The sequence below is a fragment of the Paramisgurnus dabryanus genome, chromosome 6 (assembly GCF_030506205.2).
Source record: "Paramisgurnus dabryanus chromosome 6, PD_genome_1.1, whole genome shotgun sequence".
In the NCBI taxonomy this organism is placed as follows: domain Eukaryota; kingdom Metazoa; phylum Chordata; class Actinopteri; order Cypriniformes; family Cobitidae; genus Paramisgurnus; species Paramisgurnus dabryanus.
The window spans coordinates 49,898,235-49,916,561 of record NC_133342.1 but is presented as its reverse complement, the minus strand read 5'-3'; the positions used below and the strand labels follow the sequence as shown (position 1 = coordinate 49,916,561).

The window sequence follows — 18,327 nt, the reverse complement described above, 5'->3', positions numbered from 1 at the left end:
TCAATATAATGTTTTATGTAATACATTACCACTGAACTGTTTCTTGTGAAAATCAAGTTTTTATGTTTCTGTCTATGTTTTTTATATGCATTAAGACAAACCATGTGCAAATTAATCATTCAACATAATTGCTGAGTATTTTCTCCAAAAGAAAATTGCAGTTTTCTAAAAACAGCCTCAAAATCGTGGTTTCCTACATCACGAAATGCCACCAATCACATCAACACAGTTAAATAGGGGAACAGGAAGTCTGAGCAATAGATATCTATTGGCACATAGACTCAGAACTGAAACGATCGCAGCACTGCTACTTCAGCTCTACTTTCGTAATGCAAGCATGCGTTGCTCACACATGCTGTGTGAGTGCCTTAACCCGTTAACTTTTGAGCGATTTTAGTCTCATTAACTACTTAAAAAATAACTCTTTAAAATACATTTTTAGTTTTTTAATAACAGATGTTAATCAGTGTGGCACAGGTAAATTTTTGTCTACAAAACTAATTTCAAGCATTTAAAGCATAACTAAACCCCTGGTCAGAGTGTGACTCCACCCACTGGCAATATTTGAAAAATGCATAGAGGGGATAGAGGGGACGAAGTGTGTGGTGAGATCGTAACAAGGGCGTGGTGATCTTGAACCTGCTTACGTCACGAGTCATTTTTTGGAGCCACCATCCAATAGGAAAATTAAACTGCAGTAGCCACCGTTCAACCTGAAGAGGGCAGCACTCAGACGTTTTTACACCATATATTGTAGTATTGAAACACTTTACATCCAAATGTCAAAAAACTTACTAAAATCAATGAACAGCACTTATAAAGCCCCATTCTTACAGATCATTAACTAAAAAACGTTGGATTAGGGTTTAGTTACTCTTTAACCATAAACTTTTAAATTAAACGTTATTTAAGATTATATATAATATTGAAGTAAAGTGTTTTAAAACTATTGATCGTTAGTGTAATATACATATGGGATCTGAATCGGATATGGGATATATAAATGGGTTTCAATGCTTAAATTTGCATGCTTAAAATAAAATTACATTCTCATAGAATACATTTCACAAATATTAAATACAATTCTATGCACAAAAATGTCAAAACTTTAACATTTACAAGTTTATCATGGAATTTGCACATCATGGGCCCTATTTTAACGATCTGAAACGCAAGTGCGAAGAGCAAAACACAAGTGATTTTGTGGGCGGATATTGGGCGCTGTTTGCTATTTTCCCTGCGGGAGAAAAAACTCTTGCGCCAGGCGCAAATCAATAAGGGGTTGGTCTGAAGTAGGTTCATTATTCATAGGTGTGGTTTGGGCGTAACGTCAAATAAAACAATCAGAACGCTATCCAACTGTCAGAATCCTGCCAGATCCTTGTTTGTATTTAGATCTAGTTAAGCATGGCAGGGTTCTGACAGTACATATGTTCTATGTGGGAGATGCGTGGTTTTAGTATTGGTTTATTCTGACCACGCATTTCCCGGGTCTCGTCACTTTTTCCCCGATCCCTTACTTGTGATTATTTTCCAGGTGTATGTCTTTTCCTTTCTCTCTATTTAAGAGTCCTTGTGTGTGTTGTTCAGTACGGGTTCGTCTGTTGTTCTTTGTGATTCATGCCAGTCGGTGTCTCCAGTTTGTTCCAGTTACCAGTTCCTGTTTAAGTTAAGTGTAGTGTGTTTTGGTTGACGTTCAGTGTTTTGTTTACATGTTATGTTAGTGTAGTTCTAGTTTTAGTGTTTGATCTGTTTGTTTGCCCCCTTGTGGGTTTTTGTTTTCTGTTTTGCACTTAATAAATTATTTTTGCATTTTTGTATCCGTGTCTGCGTTTGGGTTCATCCTCTGTTCCAAATCCTGACATCCAACATTCCCTTTAAACGCAAGGGCGCAAGTTCCATGGCGGGTTGCTATTATTATGATGGATTTACCAGGCGCACGCCAGAAGCGGTTCACAGCCGAGGAGACCCACGTTCTTGTAAGAGCAGTCAAAGACAGAGAAGTTGTTTTGTATGGGGATAGGAGACCCGCCCAAATCAGCGTAGGTTAAACAGGCGTGAGAGGAAATAGCCACAATTGTCTCATCAGCTGGCATCCCCATCATTGCGCCAAGCACTACAATGATGTCAGGAGACGGGGGAATCCCAAGCTTGCCAGCATAAATCGGGCACGCCGTGTAACTGGAGGTGGATCTGCCTCTACACAGCACCTGACGCCAGCAGAGGACATCGCTGCGTCCACCCTCACCGCTGAAAGGGTTTGGGGGCTTTGAAATCGGACCCAAGAAACGCAAGCAAGGTCCAACCCCAAAGTAAACTTACAAATCAAGTTCATATACATTAAGGTTTCTTATGAAAACATTTTTATTATTATTTACATAAAATAAACGTAATACAGCCACACAACAAACGTATGAAAATATTTTAATCGTTATTTGCATGAGAATTTTTTAACGCAGCCACACAATAATTAAAAACTATCACCACAATGCTCACCACTATGATTCCCCTTATCTCATGTGTTAATATTTTTTATTGTAACAATTTATGATTTGCAAAAATAACTGTTGCATCTGTGCAGATTAGATAAGCAAAGTGTGCGCTCGTTGTGCACGCTATACATTATGGTCAAGCATGCCCCCCTTAAATTAGCATAATGAACCAGGCGCAATGCGCCACTGACTTTAGACTAGTTTTTTTTGGTCAGTTGCGCAATTGTTTTTGAAACTGCAAAATAGCATCAGGGATGGTTTGCTCCGCAACACGCCTCCTTTTTTGCGCTGAACCACCCAGGGAGGCAAGTTCATTCCCTAGTTTGCCGACATGCGTCTGTGGAGGGAAAAACCCGCTGTGCGCCGGTGCAAAATACGAATGATACATGTGTCACTGACAAAGTCAATTGCGGTGGGTGAAAAATAGGGCCCCATGAATGAATCGCATTGGATTTGTGTGTGTGTTATTTTGAGAATCTCCTGGCAGTGCTCCTCCTCCTACCTGGGTTGTTGTGCTCTTTAACCAATCAGATTAAGGCTTACCATTTAACCAATCGTTACCTACTGAGCGCACATGCCTCAAGGAGGACTGCTCTGTGCACCATAAAAAAAATTAAGCAATAAAATATCTACTACAGGTGGCTTTAAGGTCTTGAACTGCACATGTATTTCTCTCATATGATTGGTTGAGGCTGTTAATTAGGTTGGGTCTCTGTTAACAGGAAAGTGCATATCACACGCTCTACACTGGAATGTCTAAATGGAGACTATGAGGTGGAACCAGGAAATGGCCAGGAGAGGCACTCTTTTCTGCTTCAACATGACATTGAAACATTCTTCATAGTACCAAGTCACCGCAGAAAGGTACACTGCAAATTATAACACTGTAGCTGTTCTGTCTTCAAACTAGTTACTTAACTTTATGAAGTATAATTTCTTACTAGTTTTTATTTATTGCAGTTCATAAAAGTTCATTTTATTTCTCTTTAATGTACACTCAGCACCCCATCTTGACAGAAAAAACAGACATGTAGAAATTTTTGCACATTTATAAAAAAAACGGAAATATCACATGGTCATAAGTATTCAGACCCTTTGCTGTGACACTCATATTTAACTCACATGCTGTCTATTTCTTTTGATCTTCCTTGAGATGGTTCTGCTCCTTTATTGGAGTGTTTAATTAAACTGATTGAATTTGATTAGGAAAGGCACATACCTGTCTATATAAGAACCTACAGCTCACAGTGCATGTCAGAGCAAATGAGAATCATGAGGTCTAAGAAACTGCCCAAGGAGCTCAGAATTGTGGCAAGGCACCTACAAAAGAAGTTTACAAAATTTCTGCTGCTCTCAAGGTTCCTAAGAGCACAATGGCCTCCATAATCCTTAAAGGAGACATATCATGCTAAATCCACTTTCTTAGCTCTTAAATGCATTTTGTTGTATATTTGTAGTGTTTAGAAGTACATGAAAGTTGAAATTAGTCTCTTCAGGTGCTTTGTTGATATCTTTATATTCTGTTTTGGTCATATTTTCCAACCTGTTCTGATTTTTCTATTATCTATTACGTTTTTTGAACAATTACGTCACAGTATTTGCAGCGGAACTGCCAAATAAAGACATCGACTCCCAGCCCAACACTACGAGCAATCCGCCATTTTCTATTTCTCGCTGCGATATTGAAGTCCAAGCTCAAGGATGCATAAGTTACGGGAGAGTAAATCAAAATGTTTGGTTGTTGAACCTGTGCCTGGTTGAGTTTTAGTTTTCACGGAAATGTCATTTTTTTGTGCGCGAAGCACTTCAAGGATAACTATTTCACCAACCTCCACCAGTATAAAGTAGGATTTGCCGATAGACTTCGTCTGATTGAGGGGTCAATTACTTATATCTTTGGAGACGACACGAAGAGCAGAGCACTTCGGTAAGCTGTAAATAACTTTAAAAACAGTAAAGTACACGGTGGTCATGGTTTAGCAGGGCTGTTTCTCAATCCGAATGCGGATGTCGCATGTGGTCATCAACCCGGGATTAAGTTATAGCATATTACAACAACTTACGATTAACTAAGAATAATAGTCAACTTTATAATTGTTAATATTCTGAAATAAGACAGCCTTGATGACGTATGCAGCCTAGAAATGCGACCTCCGGAGGCTGCAGCCTTCGGTTTGATAAACGGCAGTAACACACCATTGCGAGACCTCCATATGAAGACGTTGTTCTGCAGGTTTGTCATCTTCATTTTCATCTCGCTCCATTTCCGACTCTGGCGTGAACAAACAAGTCTTCCATTGTTGACATTTTGTGAATAACGAGTGAATAAAAAGTTTCTGTGCCGCTAGATAATCGTATCTCTGCTATAAAACTACAAAAATGGCCGAACGGGGTGGAGTTTAACCGAGTGTCACATCTGCAACCTGGAGAGGGGGCAGGGTATGACGTGCATTTAAAAAGACAGTACCAAAACGAGTTGCTCTCAGATGCACATCAGAAAAGGGGTAGAAAGGGGGCCTGTGGGGCTATAATAATGAGGAATTCAGACCCAAGCATTGCAGTTTCACTTTATATAGACCACAAATAGATGATTTATATGTAAAAAGGACAGATTTAAAAGCATGATATGTCTGCTTTAAGAAGAAGTCAGGGATGACCAGAACTCTTCCTAGACCAATGAACACTGTGGCTGAACTACAGAGATGCAGTAGGGAGATGGGAGAAAGTTCCAGAAAGTCAACCATCACTGCAGCCCACTACCAGTCTGGGCTCTAAGGCAGAGTGGCCTGACAGAGGCCTCTCTTCAGTGCAAGACATAAAAACTGCGTAGGGTGTCATGTGTTTTTTTGCTAAATCTATGCTGGCAATTCTGTCAGTGAGCTCCTTGGGCAGTTCCTTTGACCTCATGATTCTCATTTGCTCTGACATGCACTGTGAGCTGTAAGGACTTATATAGACAGGTGTGTGCCATTCCTAATCAAGTCCAATCCGTTTAATTAAACACTCCAATGAAGGAGTAGAACCATCTCAAGGATCAGAAGAAATTGACAGCATGTGAGTTAAGAGTGTCACAGCAAAGTGTCTGAATACTTATGACCATGTGATATTTCAGTTTTTCTTTTTTAATAAATTTGCAAAAGTTTCTACATGTCTGTTTTTTCTGTCAAGATGGAGTTCTGAGTGTACATTCGTGAGACATAAAATGAACTTTTTTGATTTTAGAAAATGGCTGCAATGAAACAAAGAGTGAAAAATGTAAAGGGGTCTGAATACTTTATGTACCCACTGTACTTATTGCTTTGAGTATGCTAACTTAAAACGATTAAGTAGACTGTGTTAAAGGATACTTAACTCCAAAAACTCAAACAAAAGCACTACCATCTTAACATATTACAATCCAGTTTGACTACATTATTGGTGTACAAAATTACACTTTTATGAGATTTGTGTAGGAGAATCTCATACACTTTTATGAGATTTAGATGAGTGTAATACAGTTAACTCTTTCACCGCCAGCGTTTTTTTAAAAAGTTGCCAGCCAGCGCCAGCGTTTTTCATGATTTTCACCAAAGTTTAATGCCTTCCAGAAAATGTTCTTCTTTAAATATATAAACATACAATATGCCAAATGAAAGAACAGACCCTCTGCTTTCAAACAAAAAAAAGTTTCATCCTACCTTTAGTGGTTCTTTTGCAATCAGCTTTTGAATATGGGTAGGTTTCTGCAAAAACACCACATTTTGAGCAAAAAGCAGAGATAATTCCATTTTTGTGACGGACTTTTCATAGAGATCCCATTCAGAGCAATCTTTAAATCAGACACGGACATGCAGCCGCTTGCCATAGGGCAATACTTCCGGGTTAAAAAAGTTGCGGAAGGGCGCCACCTGGTGGATAATAGCAGTATTGCGGAAAGAAGGATAATCTCGTCAATGGCGGGGAAAGAATTAATAAGTAATATATATTTATAGTAAATTAAGAAATTAGTGGATAAATGTCGTTTTATTAACCTGTCAAGCTGACCAATCCATGTGGGCGGACCGATGTGTTTTTGTTTACAAACTTTTAAGTAGAGATGCACAGATTGGCTGATTTTACACATGATCAGCCGGACCGGTAACCAAGCCGCTCAGTCTCACGACATTACGATTCCGAGATGGTCCTTTTGTTGCCAGTTGTGCAAGCAATAACCTTACAGCCACACACACACTTGGGGCCCTATTTAAATGATCTAAGCGCATGGTCTAAAGCACATTATCTAAACGGGGTGTCCGAATCTACTTTTGCTAATTTAACGCCAGGAAAAAATGGTTTAAAAAAAGGGTTGTTCCTATTCTATATTGAGTAATGGGTGTGTTTTGGGCGTAACGTGCAATAAATCGATGAGTCTCAGCTCTCATCTCCTTTAAAAGCCGGTCGCGCCATACCGAGTCCCTATTTAGATGGCAAAATTTGTAAAAAGAAGACCCCACATTAAGATAATGGTAAAAAATTGTGTTGTTTTCATTTTGTATTGAAATTGTATTGAATTTTTGTTTTAAAACCTTTTAAAAGTTTTTCTTTCAGTCATGGAAGTAAAAATAGCAGGCTTTAATTTACTGTAAATTGATAGTCTACATGATCAGTGTAATCTCAAAAATAATTTACAAACATGCAAGAAAACAAACAATAGATACAGAATTTATAAACATGTAGAGAGCGGTTTCAGCACTCAGACAGCCCCTTGAGTTTTTTTTTTTTTTAAAGCATAAGCTTCTTATCTCGCTATATCAACAGATACAAAGTCATCATATACAATAAATCCGTCAGGTAGCATTTAAAAATATTTAAACATAGATGCAATATTTGCATTTGTTTAAAGCAAAACATTTAATTACTTACCATGCTACAGGTGAAGCAGCTCTTTATGCCTTCTCATAAAGAGCTGCTTCACCTCATTAAATAACAAAAACAACTTTGTGCCATTTACTTTAGACTTTAGACCATGTGTTAGTTGGTCAATGGCGTAGTCTATTTTATTTGCCTCAAAAAAGCCACATGCCAACAATGCGCCTGAATACACCTCGTTTTCACACCAAGTTTTTTCTTCTATATCACTCATCCCAGGGATTCCCCAGGGACTTAAAGCTTGTTTCTCTGTGCACATGCACAGTTTTCAAAAACAGCACTTTAATTCTGTTTAAAAACTAATAGACATGAAATGTCTAAACACAGCTTCAGTTGCTTCTAATCAACTGATATTTAAAAATCTAACATAATGTATGTCAGTGAGCCTGACTGAGTTTAAAAGCACTTTATTTTGAGATCATGTAATTTAATGCAGTTTGCGTGAAAGTGCAATGTTTATTAATTTCTTTTATGATAAAAATAAAGTTTATTAAGGAAAATTAGATTTTTGTTTGTAGCCTACTGTATATGTTGTTTTAATTATTGTTTTTAGAAAAAAAAGAAAGTTTTTAAAAAGAAAATCGGATTCTGCAAATTTCGGAATTGGTACATATAAGGACATTTTAAAAGGTACCTGCCCAGTGACAACTTTTGTATCTTGGTTTCTGAGGGTGTAGATGGCTTGTAGTCCTAGACTGAGTCCATTCAGTACATCCACCTATTAACGCTCTGAGGTCTAAGGAGTTTTTAGGGCCCTGGGGAAGTTTTTACCAACACTGACATTTTGTGCTTTTTTTCAGTTTGCTTATAAACATAATAATGGCATAAGTCGCATATCTTTGTTTAGCACAAACTGGGCTACAATATTATATTTATGTACTTGTTTGTATTTTTTTATGCATGTTTTTTTTTAAAGCACAATTTTTAAGTCTGATATAAGTACACAAAACTCATACTAAACATGTTTTCACAAGACTTTTCAAAACAAGATCTAGTAGTATAGTTTTTTCTTTAAAATAATTACATAAAACTTTAAACCATTCACATTAAACAATACATTGATTTATCATTTTTAAGACACGTTTTGGTTAAAAAGGCAAAGAGGTGAAAGCTCCTGAATAATCTGTGAATGACAGCTGAGAAAACAAAAGACTTGATAATGAGCTGCATAGTGAGCCTTGTAGGCAGGAATGTAAGAGGATTATTAATTAATTAATTTTTTTAATTAAATTTTATTTATATAGCGCTTTTCACAAAAGTCAATTGTTTCAAAGCAGCTTTACATAAATAGAAGCAGTGAAAAGCACAGAAAACGACAGATAGCACAACAGAATACATGTTAGCATGAGCAGTTAAATTTGCTGCGGCTATGACTCAATATTATAATTGCACGTATTACTAAAGCAACGTATGGAAGAGGAAGCTAGGTAAAGCCCAAAAAGGCTGCCTCCCCGGGGTGAAAAACCCCCTAGGAGAAAAAAAAACCCCGGGCTTTTATCCGAGGAAAAATAAGTCCTAGGAGGGAAAAACCCTTGGGAGAACGGAAATGGAGATTTAGCGGAGATTAAGCGGTTCTGCCGGTGATCGTTGGTCAGGTATCAGCTGGGCATAACGTTGAAGGACGGCCAGTAGATCAGAGGTGTGCCGACTTTCACATCTACCGGGACTGGGTCTGTTTGTCTCGTCCTCGGGTCGAGGACGAGACAGGGAGAGAAAAACAAAATCGTATTAGCGTAGCAGCCGTTCATATGTATTGAAGTGTCACACAATGATGTGGTTTAACTCAGCTTAGTTCCAGACAGACTAAATATTGCGGCATAATTATGTTATCCACAGTTGAGGATTTAGCAAATTGGGGGCCCAATGCGAGGGTATATATGGTAAATAATGGTCACCTTCCGATCTTTAAGAGAAAATGAAACCTGACGACCCGTTTGACTAAGGCCTAAAGCCCCACTGTCGTCGTTAATGCAGGTTCAGTGGCAAACGGGTCTATATTGTATACCATTTACAGGACCAGGAGAAGACGCCAAAAAAAAAACATCGCAACCCGACCATACGTGTCAACCCGTTTGACTAAGGCCGGAAGCCCCACTGTCGTCGTTAATGCAGGTTCAGTGGCAAACGGGTCTGTATGGCATACTATTCATAAGACTTACGATAGCGCCAAAATCGCAACCCGACCATACGTGCCAACCCGTTTGACTAAGGCTGGAGGCCCCACTGTCGTTGTTAATGCAGGTTCAGTGGCAAACGGGTCTGTATGGCATACTATTCACAAGACACACGAAAGCGCGAAAAACGCAACCCGACCATACATACCAACCCGTTTGACTAAGGCTGGAGGCCCCACTGTCGTCGTTAATGCAGGTTCAGTGGCAAACGGGTCTGTATGGCATACTATTCATAAGACTTACGATAGCGCCAAAATCGCAAACCCGACCATACGTGCCAACCCGTTTGACTAAGGCTGGAGGCCCCACTGTCGTCGTTAATGCAGGTTCAGTGGCAAACGGGTATGTATGGCATACTATTCACAAGACACACGAAAGCGCGAAAAACGCAACCCGACCATACATACCAACCCGTTTGACTAAGGCTGGAGGCCCCACTGTCGTCGTTAATGCAGGTTCAGTGGCAAACGGGTCTGTATGGCATACTATTCACAAGACACATGAAAGCTATAGAATCCTATATGAAAGGATACTACTTTCTCTATATTAAAACCATGATGAGGTATACTTGTGAATTCATAACAAAATATTTCAATAGTGTATGTATATATATATATATATATATATATATTATATTAGGGATGTGCCGAAGCCGAATACGTTATTCAGAAGGGCACAGATAATGGCTTCAAAACGAATAACAAATTCATCCGAATAACAGAAAAAATATTCGTCCAGACATAATCACGTGTTTACTGGATACGCTAAATTATAAACCCCTTAAAGCACATATAATGTGTGTGTGAAGTGAATAAATGCAATCTATAAAACGCATGAATGACATTTTCTGCGCATCCCTTATTTAGAAACGCGAGCTGTTTTTGAATTAGTTTAAAAACGCTGCTAATATCAAACTTTTTTTAACCCAACTGTAAAAAATGACCCTTTTATTAACTGTTGGTGTCACATGCCTGCGCAGAAACTAGCACATGGAGAGGACATCCGGTTTGTGACGTCACGCTGAACAGATCGTGCATCGTAGCTCCGTCGAGTTCATCATCTAAAAGCTTTTTTTTACCATCTTATTCCTATTTATATAATATAACTTATTAGTTTTACATAGGAATACTTTACCGTGACGATTATTGAGCAGTACTACCACGTGAAACTATTTATCACTAATAAACATCCAGTGTTAGCATATAGCCCGCTAGCATCCACACGGTGGAGGCTGAAGCTAGCATTTTCCGATCTTATGGCGGATTCATCTGATATATGCTTTTCTGACCTATCCTCACCTGAGCGGGAAGCTGTGGAGTAGTTGTTTCCCGGTTTTAGCAGATCCAAGGCGAGGTAGAGCGCCCACTTCACCCTGCCTTCCGACGTCCACAAGCGAGCAACAAACATGCATTCCACGCGATGCAGCTTCACGGACCGTGAACGACATGAAAGCGATCGGGAAGCTGTGGAGGAACCGCTGCCCGGCCTTCGCAGATTCAGCAAGCCAAACATCACCCTGACCCCAGACGTTCGCAGGCGACCGAGGCGTGTCACAACCGAACACCTCACGCGATGCAGCTCCGGGGACCGCGTTCGGGTAAACGAAGACGCCATCGCCCAGCATGAAAGCGGTAAGACTCCGCTTGTTATTGTAACATGTACTACTTGCCACATGTATAGTTTAGCTTCTGCTGTTAACATAGAGGGGTTTACATGCACTAAGTGTATTGAAGTATTAAGGTTAACTGAGAAGGTTGCTGAACTAGAATCGCGCATCCGAACGTTAGTTGAGGATAGCAAAACCGCTAATGTTACTGTCGCAAATAATCTATCGAGCGAAAAGACTAATGGCTCGGTTCCGACATCAGATGCTAATATAAATATTACAAATACTGTATCGAGCGCGCATAGTGTTTATCAAAATACACATGGCTCGGTTCCGTCATCAGAGTCAAGTCGGCGGTCAAACTGGGTGACTGTTAGGCGGCATAGTCATATAAGGCGTCCTTCTAAGACCCATAACGTAACGACAATTTCTAACAGATTCGATCCCCTAAGGAGTATACCAGCTGAAACACCTTTTAAAAGTGCCCTGGTCATTGGAGATTCTATACTCAGGAACACTAACATTGAGGCACCAAACACCATAGTCGACTGTATACCGGGAGCCAGAACGTCTGACATTAGATCCAAACTTAAAGTGCTGGCTAATGCTAAGCGGAAGTTTTCTAAGATTGTTATTCACGCCGGCACGAATGACACTAGGCTCCGCCAGTCGGAAATCACCAAAGATAATATTAAGGAGATGTGTGAAATTGCAAAAACAATGTCAGACAATGTAATATGCTCTGGTCCCCTCCCCGCCTACCGGGGAGATGAAACACATAGTAGATTAGTGTCTCTCAATGGATGGATGTCAAAGTGGTGCCCTCAGCATAACGTAGGGTTTATAGACAATTGGAAGCATTTCTGGGGAAGACCATTTCTCCTAACCCGAGATGGCCTTCATCCGTCATCGGAAGGAAGTGCTATACTCACTAAAAATCTGATCAATAGTCTTAATTCTGATATAGTCTGACTATCCAGGGCCCAGGTCAGGAAACAGACGGATCGGCTTAACCGTCCATCTGTTAGCTGCCGTGATATGTCAAGACCACTTATATCCCAGCACTTCGAGTCAATCTTACCGAAATATCAGCACATTTCAACTGTATCTGTTCCCCGAACAAATAAATACAGGGCACCGCTTGTTACATCTGGTACAAATCTGATTCAAATAAAATTAGAAAACAATACATTAACAAATGAATCTCGAATCTTAAAATTCGGCCTTCTTAACATTAGATCGCTTACCAATAAAGAACCTATTGTCAATGAAATAATTACAGACCAAAACTTAGATGTACTCTGTTTAACAGAAACCTGGCTTAAAGCAGACGACTACATTAGTTTAAATGAATCCACCCCACAAGACTATTATTATAAACACGAACCTCGATTAAAGGGGAGAGGGGGTGGTGTAGCTACAATATACAACACAATGTTTAAAGTAAACCAAAAATTAGCTAAAATTTTAATAATTTGAAGTAATGTTGTTAAATATGGAAATAACTGATCGTAACCACAAACAGCTTTCTTTTGCTTTAACGACAATCTATAGACCACCGAGCCACCATGCAGATTTCCTTAATGAAATAGCAGATTTCCTATCTGAGCTTGTAGTCACTGTAGATAAAGCTCTTATTGTTGGTGATTTTAATGTCCATGTGGACAACCCAAAAGACGCATTAGGACGTGCATTTATAGATTTTCTAAATTCTCTCAATATTAGACAAAACGTGACAGGGCCAACGCATACTCGTAAGCACACATTAGACTTAATTCTGTCACTCGGACTCAATATTAATGACGTCGAAATATCACCTCAGAGTGATGCAGTTTCTGACCATTACCTTGTGTCATACACTGTACTTCTAGATAGGATCACTCAATCTACAACATGCTACCGACTAGCCAGAACAATAATTTCCACCACTAAAGATAGCTTTATTAGCACTCTTCCAGACCTGTCCCAAATGAAACATGTAGCAGATAACTGTGACGATCTAGATATTGAAATAGAAAACCTAAACAATGTCTGTTCTAACACATTGGATGCCGTTGCTCCCATTCGAAAAAAGAGATTCAAAGAAAAACCGCCAGCTCCATGGTATGACCATCACACAGCAGCCCTTAAAAAGGCAGCTAGAAAAATGGAAAGAAATTATAGAAGCACAAAGTTAGAAGTATGGCGCGCAGCATGGAAACAGAGTGTTAAACACTACAGACAGGCTATTAAAACCGCCAGATCTACATATCTTAGCAAGCTTATAAATGAGAATCATAATAACCCTCGTTTCCTCTTTAGCACAGTTGCGAAACTGACTAGAAACAAAGAACAAACAGAAACCAATAGTAAACTTCAACACAATATTAACGACTTCATGAACTTCTTTTCTAACAAAATTTCGGCTATTAGGGAAAACATCGTAGCTACCCAGGCAGCCACCACTCTACCCATTAGTTCACTTAACACTAGACTACCATACGAACATCTTGATTCATTTAAACCTACTACAATAGATGAGCTCTCTAAACTAGTCACATCATCCAAATCATCGTCCTGTATATTAGACCCCGTTCCCACAAAACTACTTAAAGAAGTATTCCCTGTAGTGTCAACCCCGGTTCTAAATATCTTTAACTCATCGCTAGAAATAGGATACGTTCCAACAGCTTTCAAACTAGCAGTTATTAAACCGCTGATTAAAAAACCACAGCTTGACCAAGGAGAACTTAATAACTTTAGACCAATCTCAAATCTCCCCTTTCTTTCGAAAATATTAGAAAAGGTAGTGGCAAGCCAGTTACGCACATTCTTGACAAATAATAGTACATATGAAAAGTTCCAATCAGGATTCAGGCCCCACCATAGCACAGAGACAGCGTTGCTTAGAGTTACAAATGACCTCCTATTAACATCCGATCGTGGTGAAATCTCAATTCTTATATTACTAGACCTTAGTGCAGCATTTGACACAATAGACCACAGAATCCTACTCAATAGACTAGAAAACTATGTTGGTATCAGTGGTCAGGCGCTAGCCTGGTTTAGGTCATATCTAACCAATCGCTATCACTTTGTTTATGTAAATGAGGAAGAGTCATATCACCTAATACTGCAAATCAGCAGTATTTGGTGTCATGATCAAACTATTACTTGTTTTTTATTCATATTTATTCATATTTAGTGTCTTTTGTGTTGTTATTGTTTTGGCGCGAGGTAAAAGTTAATAAAACTATACTTGTATAACGTTACTATTGCTTTCTCATTTAATCTTAACGCGATACGAGCACTCGATTATTATTAACCTTTGTTCTTGTCAGTACTATACAAAACGGTTTTTTATAAGTGTCAGAGAGATGTTTTTGCATGCTGCTTATAAATATACCAGTGGCGATATCTCATAACATGTTTTAATAGTCACGTCACGATAAAGTAAATGATCAATGTCCACATTTAAAAGCTGCGGTGCTTACCTGCAGTTCCACTGTGTTTTCGCGTTCTGAGAAGATATAGCTCCAGAAAAAAACGAGTGTTTATATTCCTCTTTCCAAGTGTTAATCGTCCACACTATGTGACAAGACATTTCTCCCATTAACTTTAACGTAACATCCAAGAGCGCTGATCTTTGACAGAATAATTACTTCCGATTGGGGATTCACAGACTGATTTATGAGCAAGTAAACTAATGAGACACACGGAGAGTGATTCAAAACAGCGCGTCTGTGTTTTTCCATTCAGAGATGAGCCTGCTTAGGACCTCCATTCACTAGGTGGCGGAATGATACGAAAGGTGATGCGGTTACAGTGCCGTTATCAGCACAATATCGCATAGCTCTTAGCCAATCAGATTCGAGAACCAGAAAGAACTGTTGTATAATATAGTATATTAATAGACAGTGCAGGTCTATAGATTATAAATGTGACTGATGTTATGACTGATGTTATAATGGTAATAATTTCTATTAGATAGAGCAAAAGCAGTAAAAGTGCCTATCTTTCTATTTCTCTCTTGTCGATTTAAAAAGCTTAATCCACTCATTATTTCAGATTTAAAAGTCTACTTGCTGTCCCGGTGACAAACTTTACATTGCTTTGCTCGTTCAGTGCAATTGGCTTGACATTAGCATTGCTTTTTGCTACAATCTCTGTCCAAACTTAATATGGATATGGTTTTAGAAAAGATATGGTTTATTAATAATAAGATCTTAAAAAAAATGTGAGAAAGCAAATGCAGCGCGTGGTCGTAACAAGAACCATCGCCATAGAAACCGGAGGCACGCTGAATCTGCACTCGAGCTTTAGCGCGGTAGCGCTCATGTCCGTTTTCCGATCGACTCGGGTTATAAACACAACATTAGACTTGGGACCCAAGGTAATTAAACTAGGACCTAACCGGACCCGACAGACCATTTAAAATAAACCCGGAACCATACGGGTCCCGCGTCCTCAGTGAAGAAAGACCTCTGCTCAAGTTTAGAAACATGGAAGACACTGCGCTTGCGTGGCGTCGCACCTAATTCATTGAGAAACAGCTGAGCACGCAAACGCACACTGATAGGGAGGGAGAGACACGACGTGCTTTCACGCAAAATGAAGCCAACGTGTTGATGGCTCAGAGCATGTTATAAAACGTATTCTTAAAATCCACATTTCTGTTTTAATAAATGCTCATAGTAAATCATAGCATATTGTCTAAAACATTAGGTAGCACATTTGCGACCCATTAAAAATTAGGGTCGCAAAGGCAGTTCAAAAGGTTGCATATGCGACCATTTTGGTCGCAGTGTAGCTCCCTGCTACCCAACATGGTATTGGTATATATTCTCATAAAGTCCAATACCATCTCTTACCAAAGATCTTAGAAAGAGAGCGCATGTGCTTTGCCTATGAAGCTGGAACGTTACCGATGTTGGAACGTTCACTTCAACACATACAGCAATGCTAGCTAGGGTTGTGATGGATCACAAAACTCACGGTTCGGATCACATTATGGTTTTTGAGGCACAGATCTGATCATTTTTCGGATCAGCAGAATAAGGGGTTGGAAAAACTAATAAAAAAATGAAGAAATTACTTACAAACATTTATAAAAAGAACAAAGTTGCCAGTAAGTAAGGGCTAAAATTAGAATTAGGTACAGAAATCAAATCAAATAAATCATAACACTTTATTGTATGAATTAAATATAATTATTCTTTTTTAGAGCTACAGAAGTGATTTTCTCTTTGTCTTGGAAGGTTTGATTAACATTAATGACGCAGACTTAAGTAGGTTAATTAAGGTTACTGTCTCTTTAAGAGAAGCACGGACCTGGTTTCTGCCTAATCTATACATAAACCGTCTAAAGACATAAACAACTGTTTTTATTGGAAAAGAGTACTGTGGAGATCATTTTGTTTGTATGTGCCCTGTCAAGAACAGAAAGATTTTATGTGTGCCCTACTAAGTGCACTTATACGCGGCGCGCTCACACAGACGGAAATACAGACGGCGGAGCATAAAAACGTTATGTTCTTTTCAGTGCTCTATTCCTCAAATATATGTTAATGGACTACAGTATGACACAAAATAGCGTAACTCTCTCTAAAGTTTAAACATCAAGTGTTAGTGTTCTGCTCTCTGAAGGGAGCTGGGCTGGACAATTTAAACCGCATGGGCTTGCAGAATACTGCTCACTTTAACGCCTTTTTGCGGGATAAATTGTTTAAAATCACTTGAAATGTTAACTTTTGCAAGCCTTTGAAACACGTGCAAATGATAAACTTTCACTATTTAAGCGCATGCGAGCCGAACCGTGGGTCGATCACGGTCACAGATTAACGTCGATCTGTCACACCACTAACACAAATTAAACATACTGTATATAATCATGCAAACATACCTTTATCTTGCTCTTTTTTTCTCATCCTCGGTCCTTTTCTTTGTTCTCTTTTCGGCCCCAGAGGGATATATCCTTTTTTTTGACATGTCAAATGGCTCATCATTGTTTACAGTGAGTGACGACGTTGTGCACTTGCGCGCCGACGCGCAGGTGGCGCAGGTGTCTATGTTGCGCCTGACTAAAACGCTAGCACTGCAGACACATAGTTTTCTGCAAATCAAAATTTTCTTGTCTTAAATTATTCATTTATAAATTCGTATTCATTCATTCATCCATTTATATTACCTGTTTAAGTTATTTAATTGTATAAAAAAATAAAAATAAAAAAACGATTGGGGCGGGGGCCCCTTGGTGGCCAGCGGGGCCCTAAGCAGCCGCTCGGTTCGCTTATGCCTCGGGCCGGCCCTGCATATAGGCACCAGCTGTATGAGGCTATGAAAATGAGAAGTTTGTTTTGTATGCCTATTTTTAATGAGAATCAAGTTATTTGTCTTTTTGATTAAAATTTTGTAATATTATTTGTAATAAATATTTACAGTTATTTAAGTTATAATTATAATAAAAACAAAAATTCATTAAAAATGCCATTTTCATGTAATATGACAAACTTCCGGTTTAAGACCCGTCCACTTCCGGTTTCATCCAAATACAAACACAAATAATTTTGAGATTGTTACAGATGCAAATACAGGTACAAATACTGACTCCGCTGCACACCCCTAATATATATATATATATATATATATATATATATATATGAAGAGTTTCGTTCCAAAATAAATGCCATTTTTGAAAAAAATGAGTTACTGCCAGAATCAGTATTATATCAGGTCAGTATTTAAAAGTAAATTCTTAATTTTACGCAAAATCCAATATCCGCTGTCTTATTCTGTCATCTTTTCTCCCAAAACGCAATAAACGCCACTCCTCATTATCTACAGAATGCAATAAATCCGCTACACAAATTACAGCGCAACATCCCACACAATGTAAACAAACAATTTGTACTTCGTGATCAACAAACAAACAAAAATGAAATAATACTTTAATAGCATTGATAAACCTGTGGTTTTTCTGTGACGGGAAAGAAATGTAAGCCATCAACATCTAATAATTTACACGAGAGGCACTTGGGAGATGATTGCTTGTTCTCCCGACAGCATCTAGCTTCTCTCGTGCTAACACATTGACCCCAGGGGATCTTATGAAAAACTTTCCATAATTTAACTCAAAGTCTATGAGAATCACAACTGATCGCTGTGAAAAATGTTAAGCGACGACGTCAAG

At 38.8% G+C, this 18,327-nt stretch overlaps 1 protein-coding gene across 1 annotated transcript in view; it reads left to right on the top strand.

Moving 5' to 3' along the window:
- adcy1b (adenylate cyclase 1b) overlaps positions 1 to 18,327 on the top strand; it is a 550,524-nt gene that overhangs the window by 304,885 nt on the left and 227,312 nt on the right. Inside the window, exon 7 of the mRNA XM_065272926.2 lies at positions 3,215 to 3,356. Within this exon, the coding sequence (XP_065128998.1) occupies positions 3,215 to 3,356 (142 nt within the window). The remainder of the gene's footprint in view (positions 1 to 3,214; positions 3,357 to 18,327) is intronic.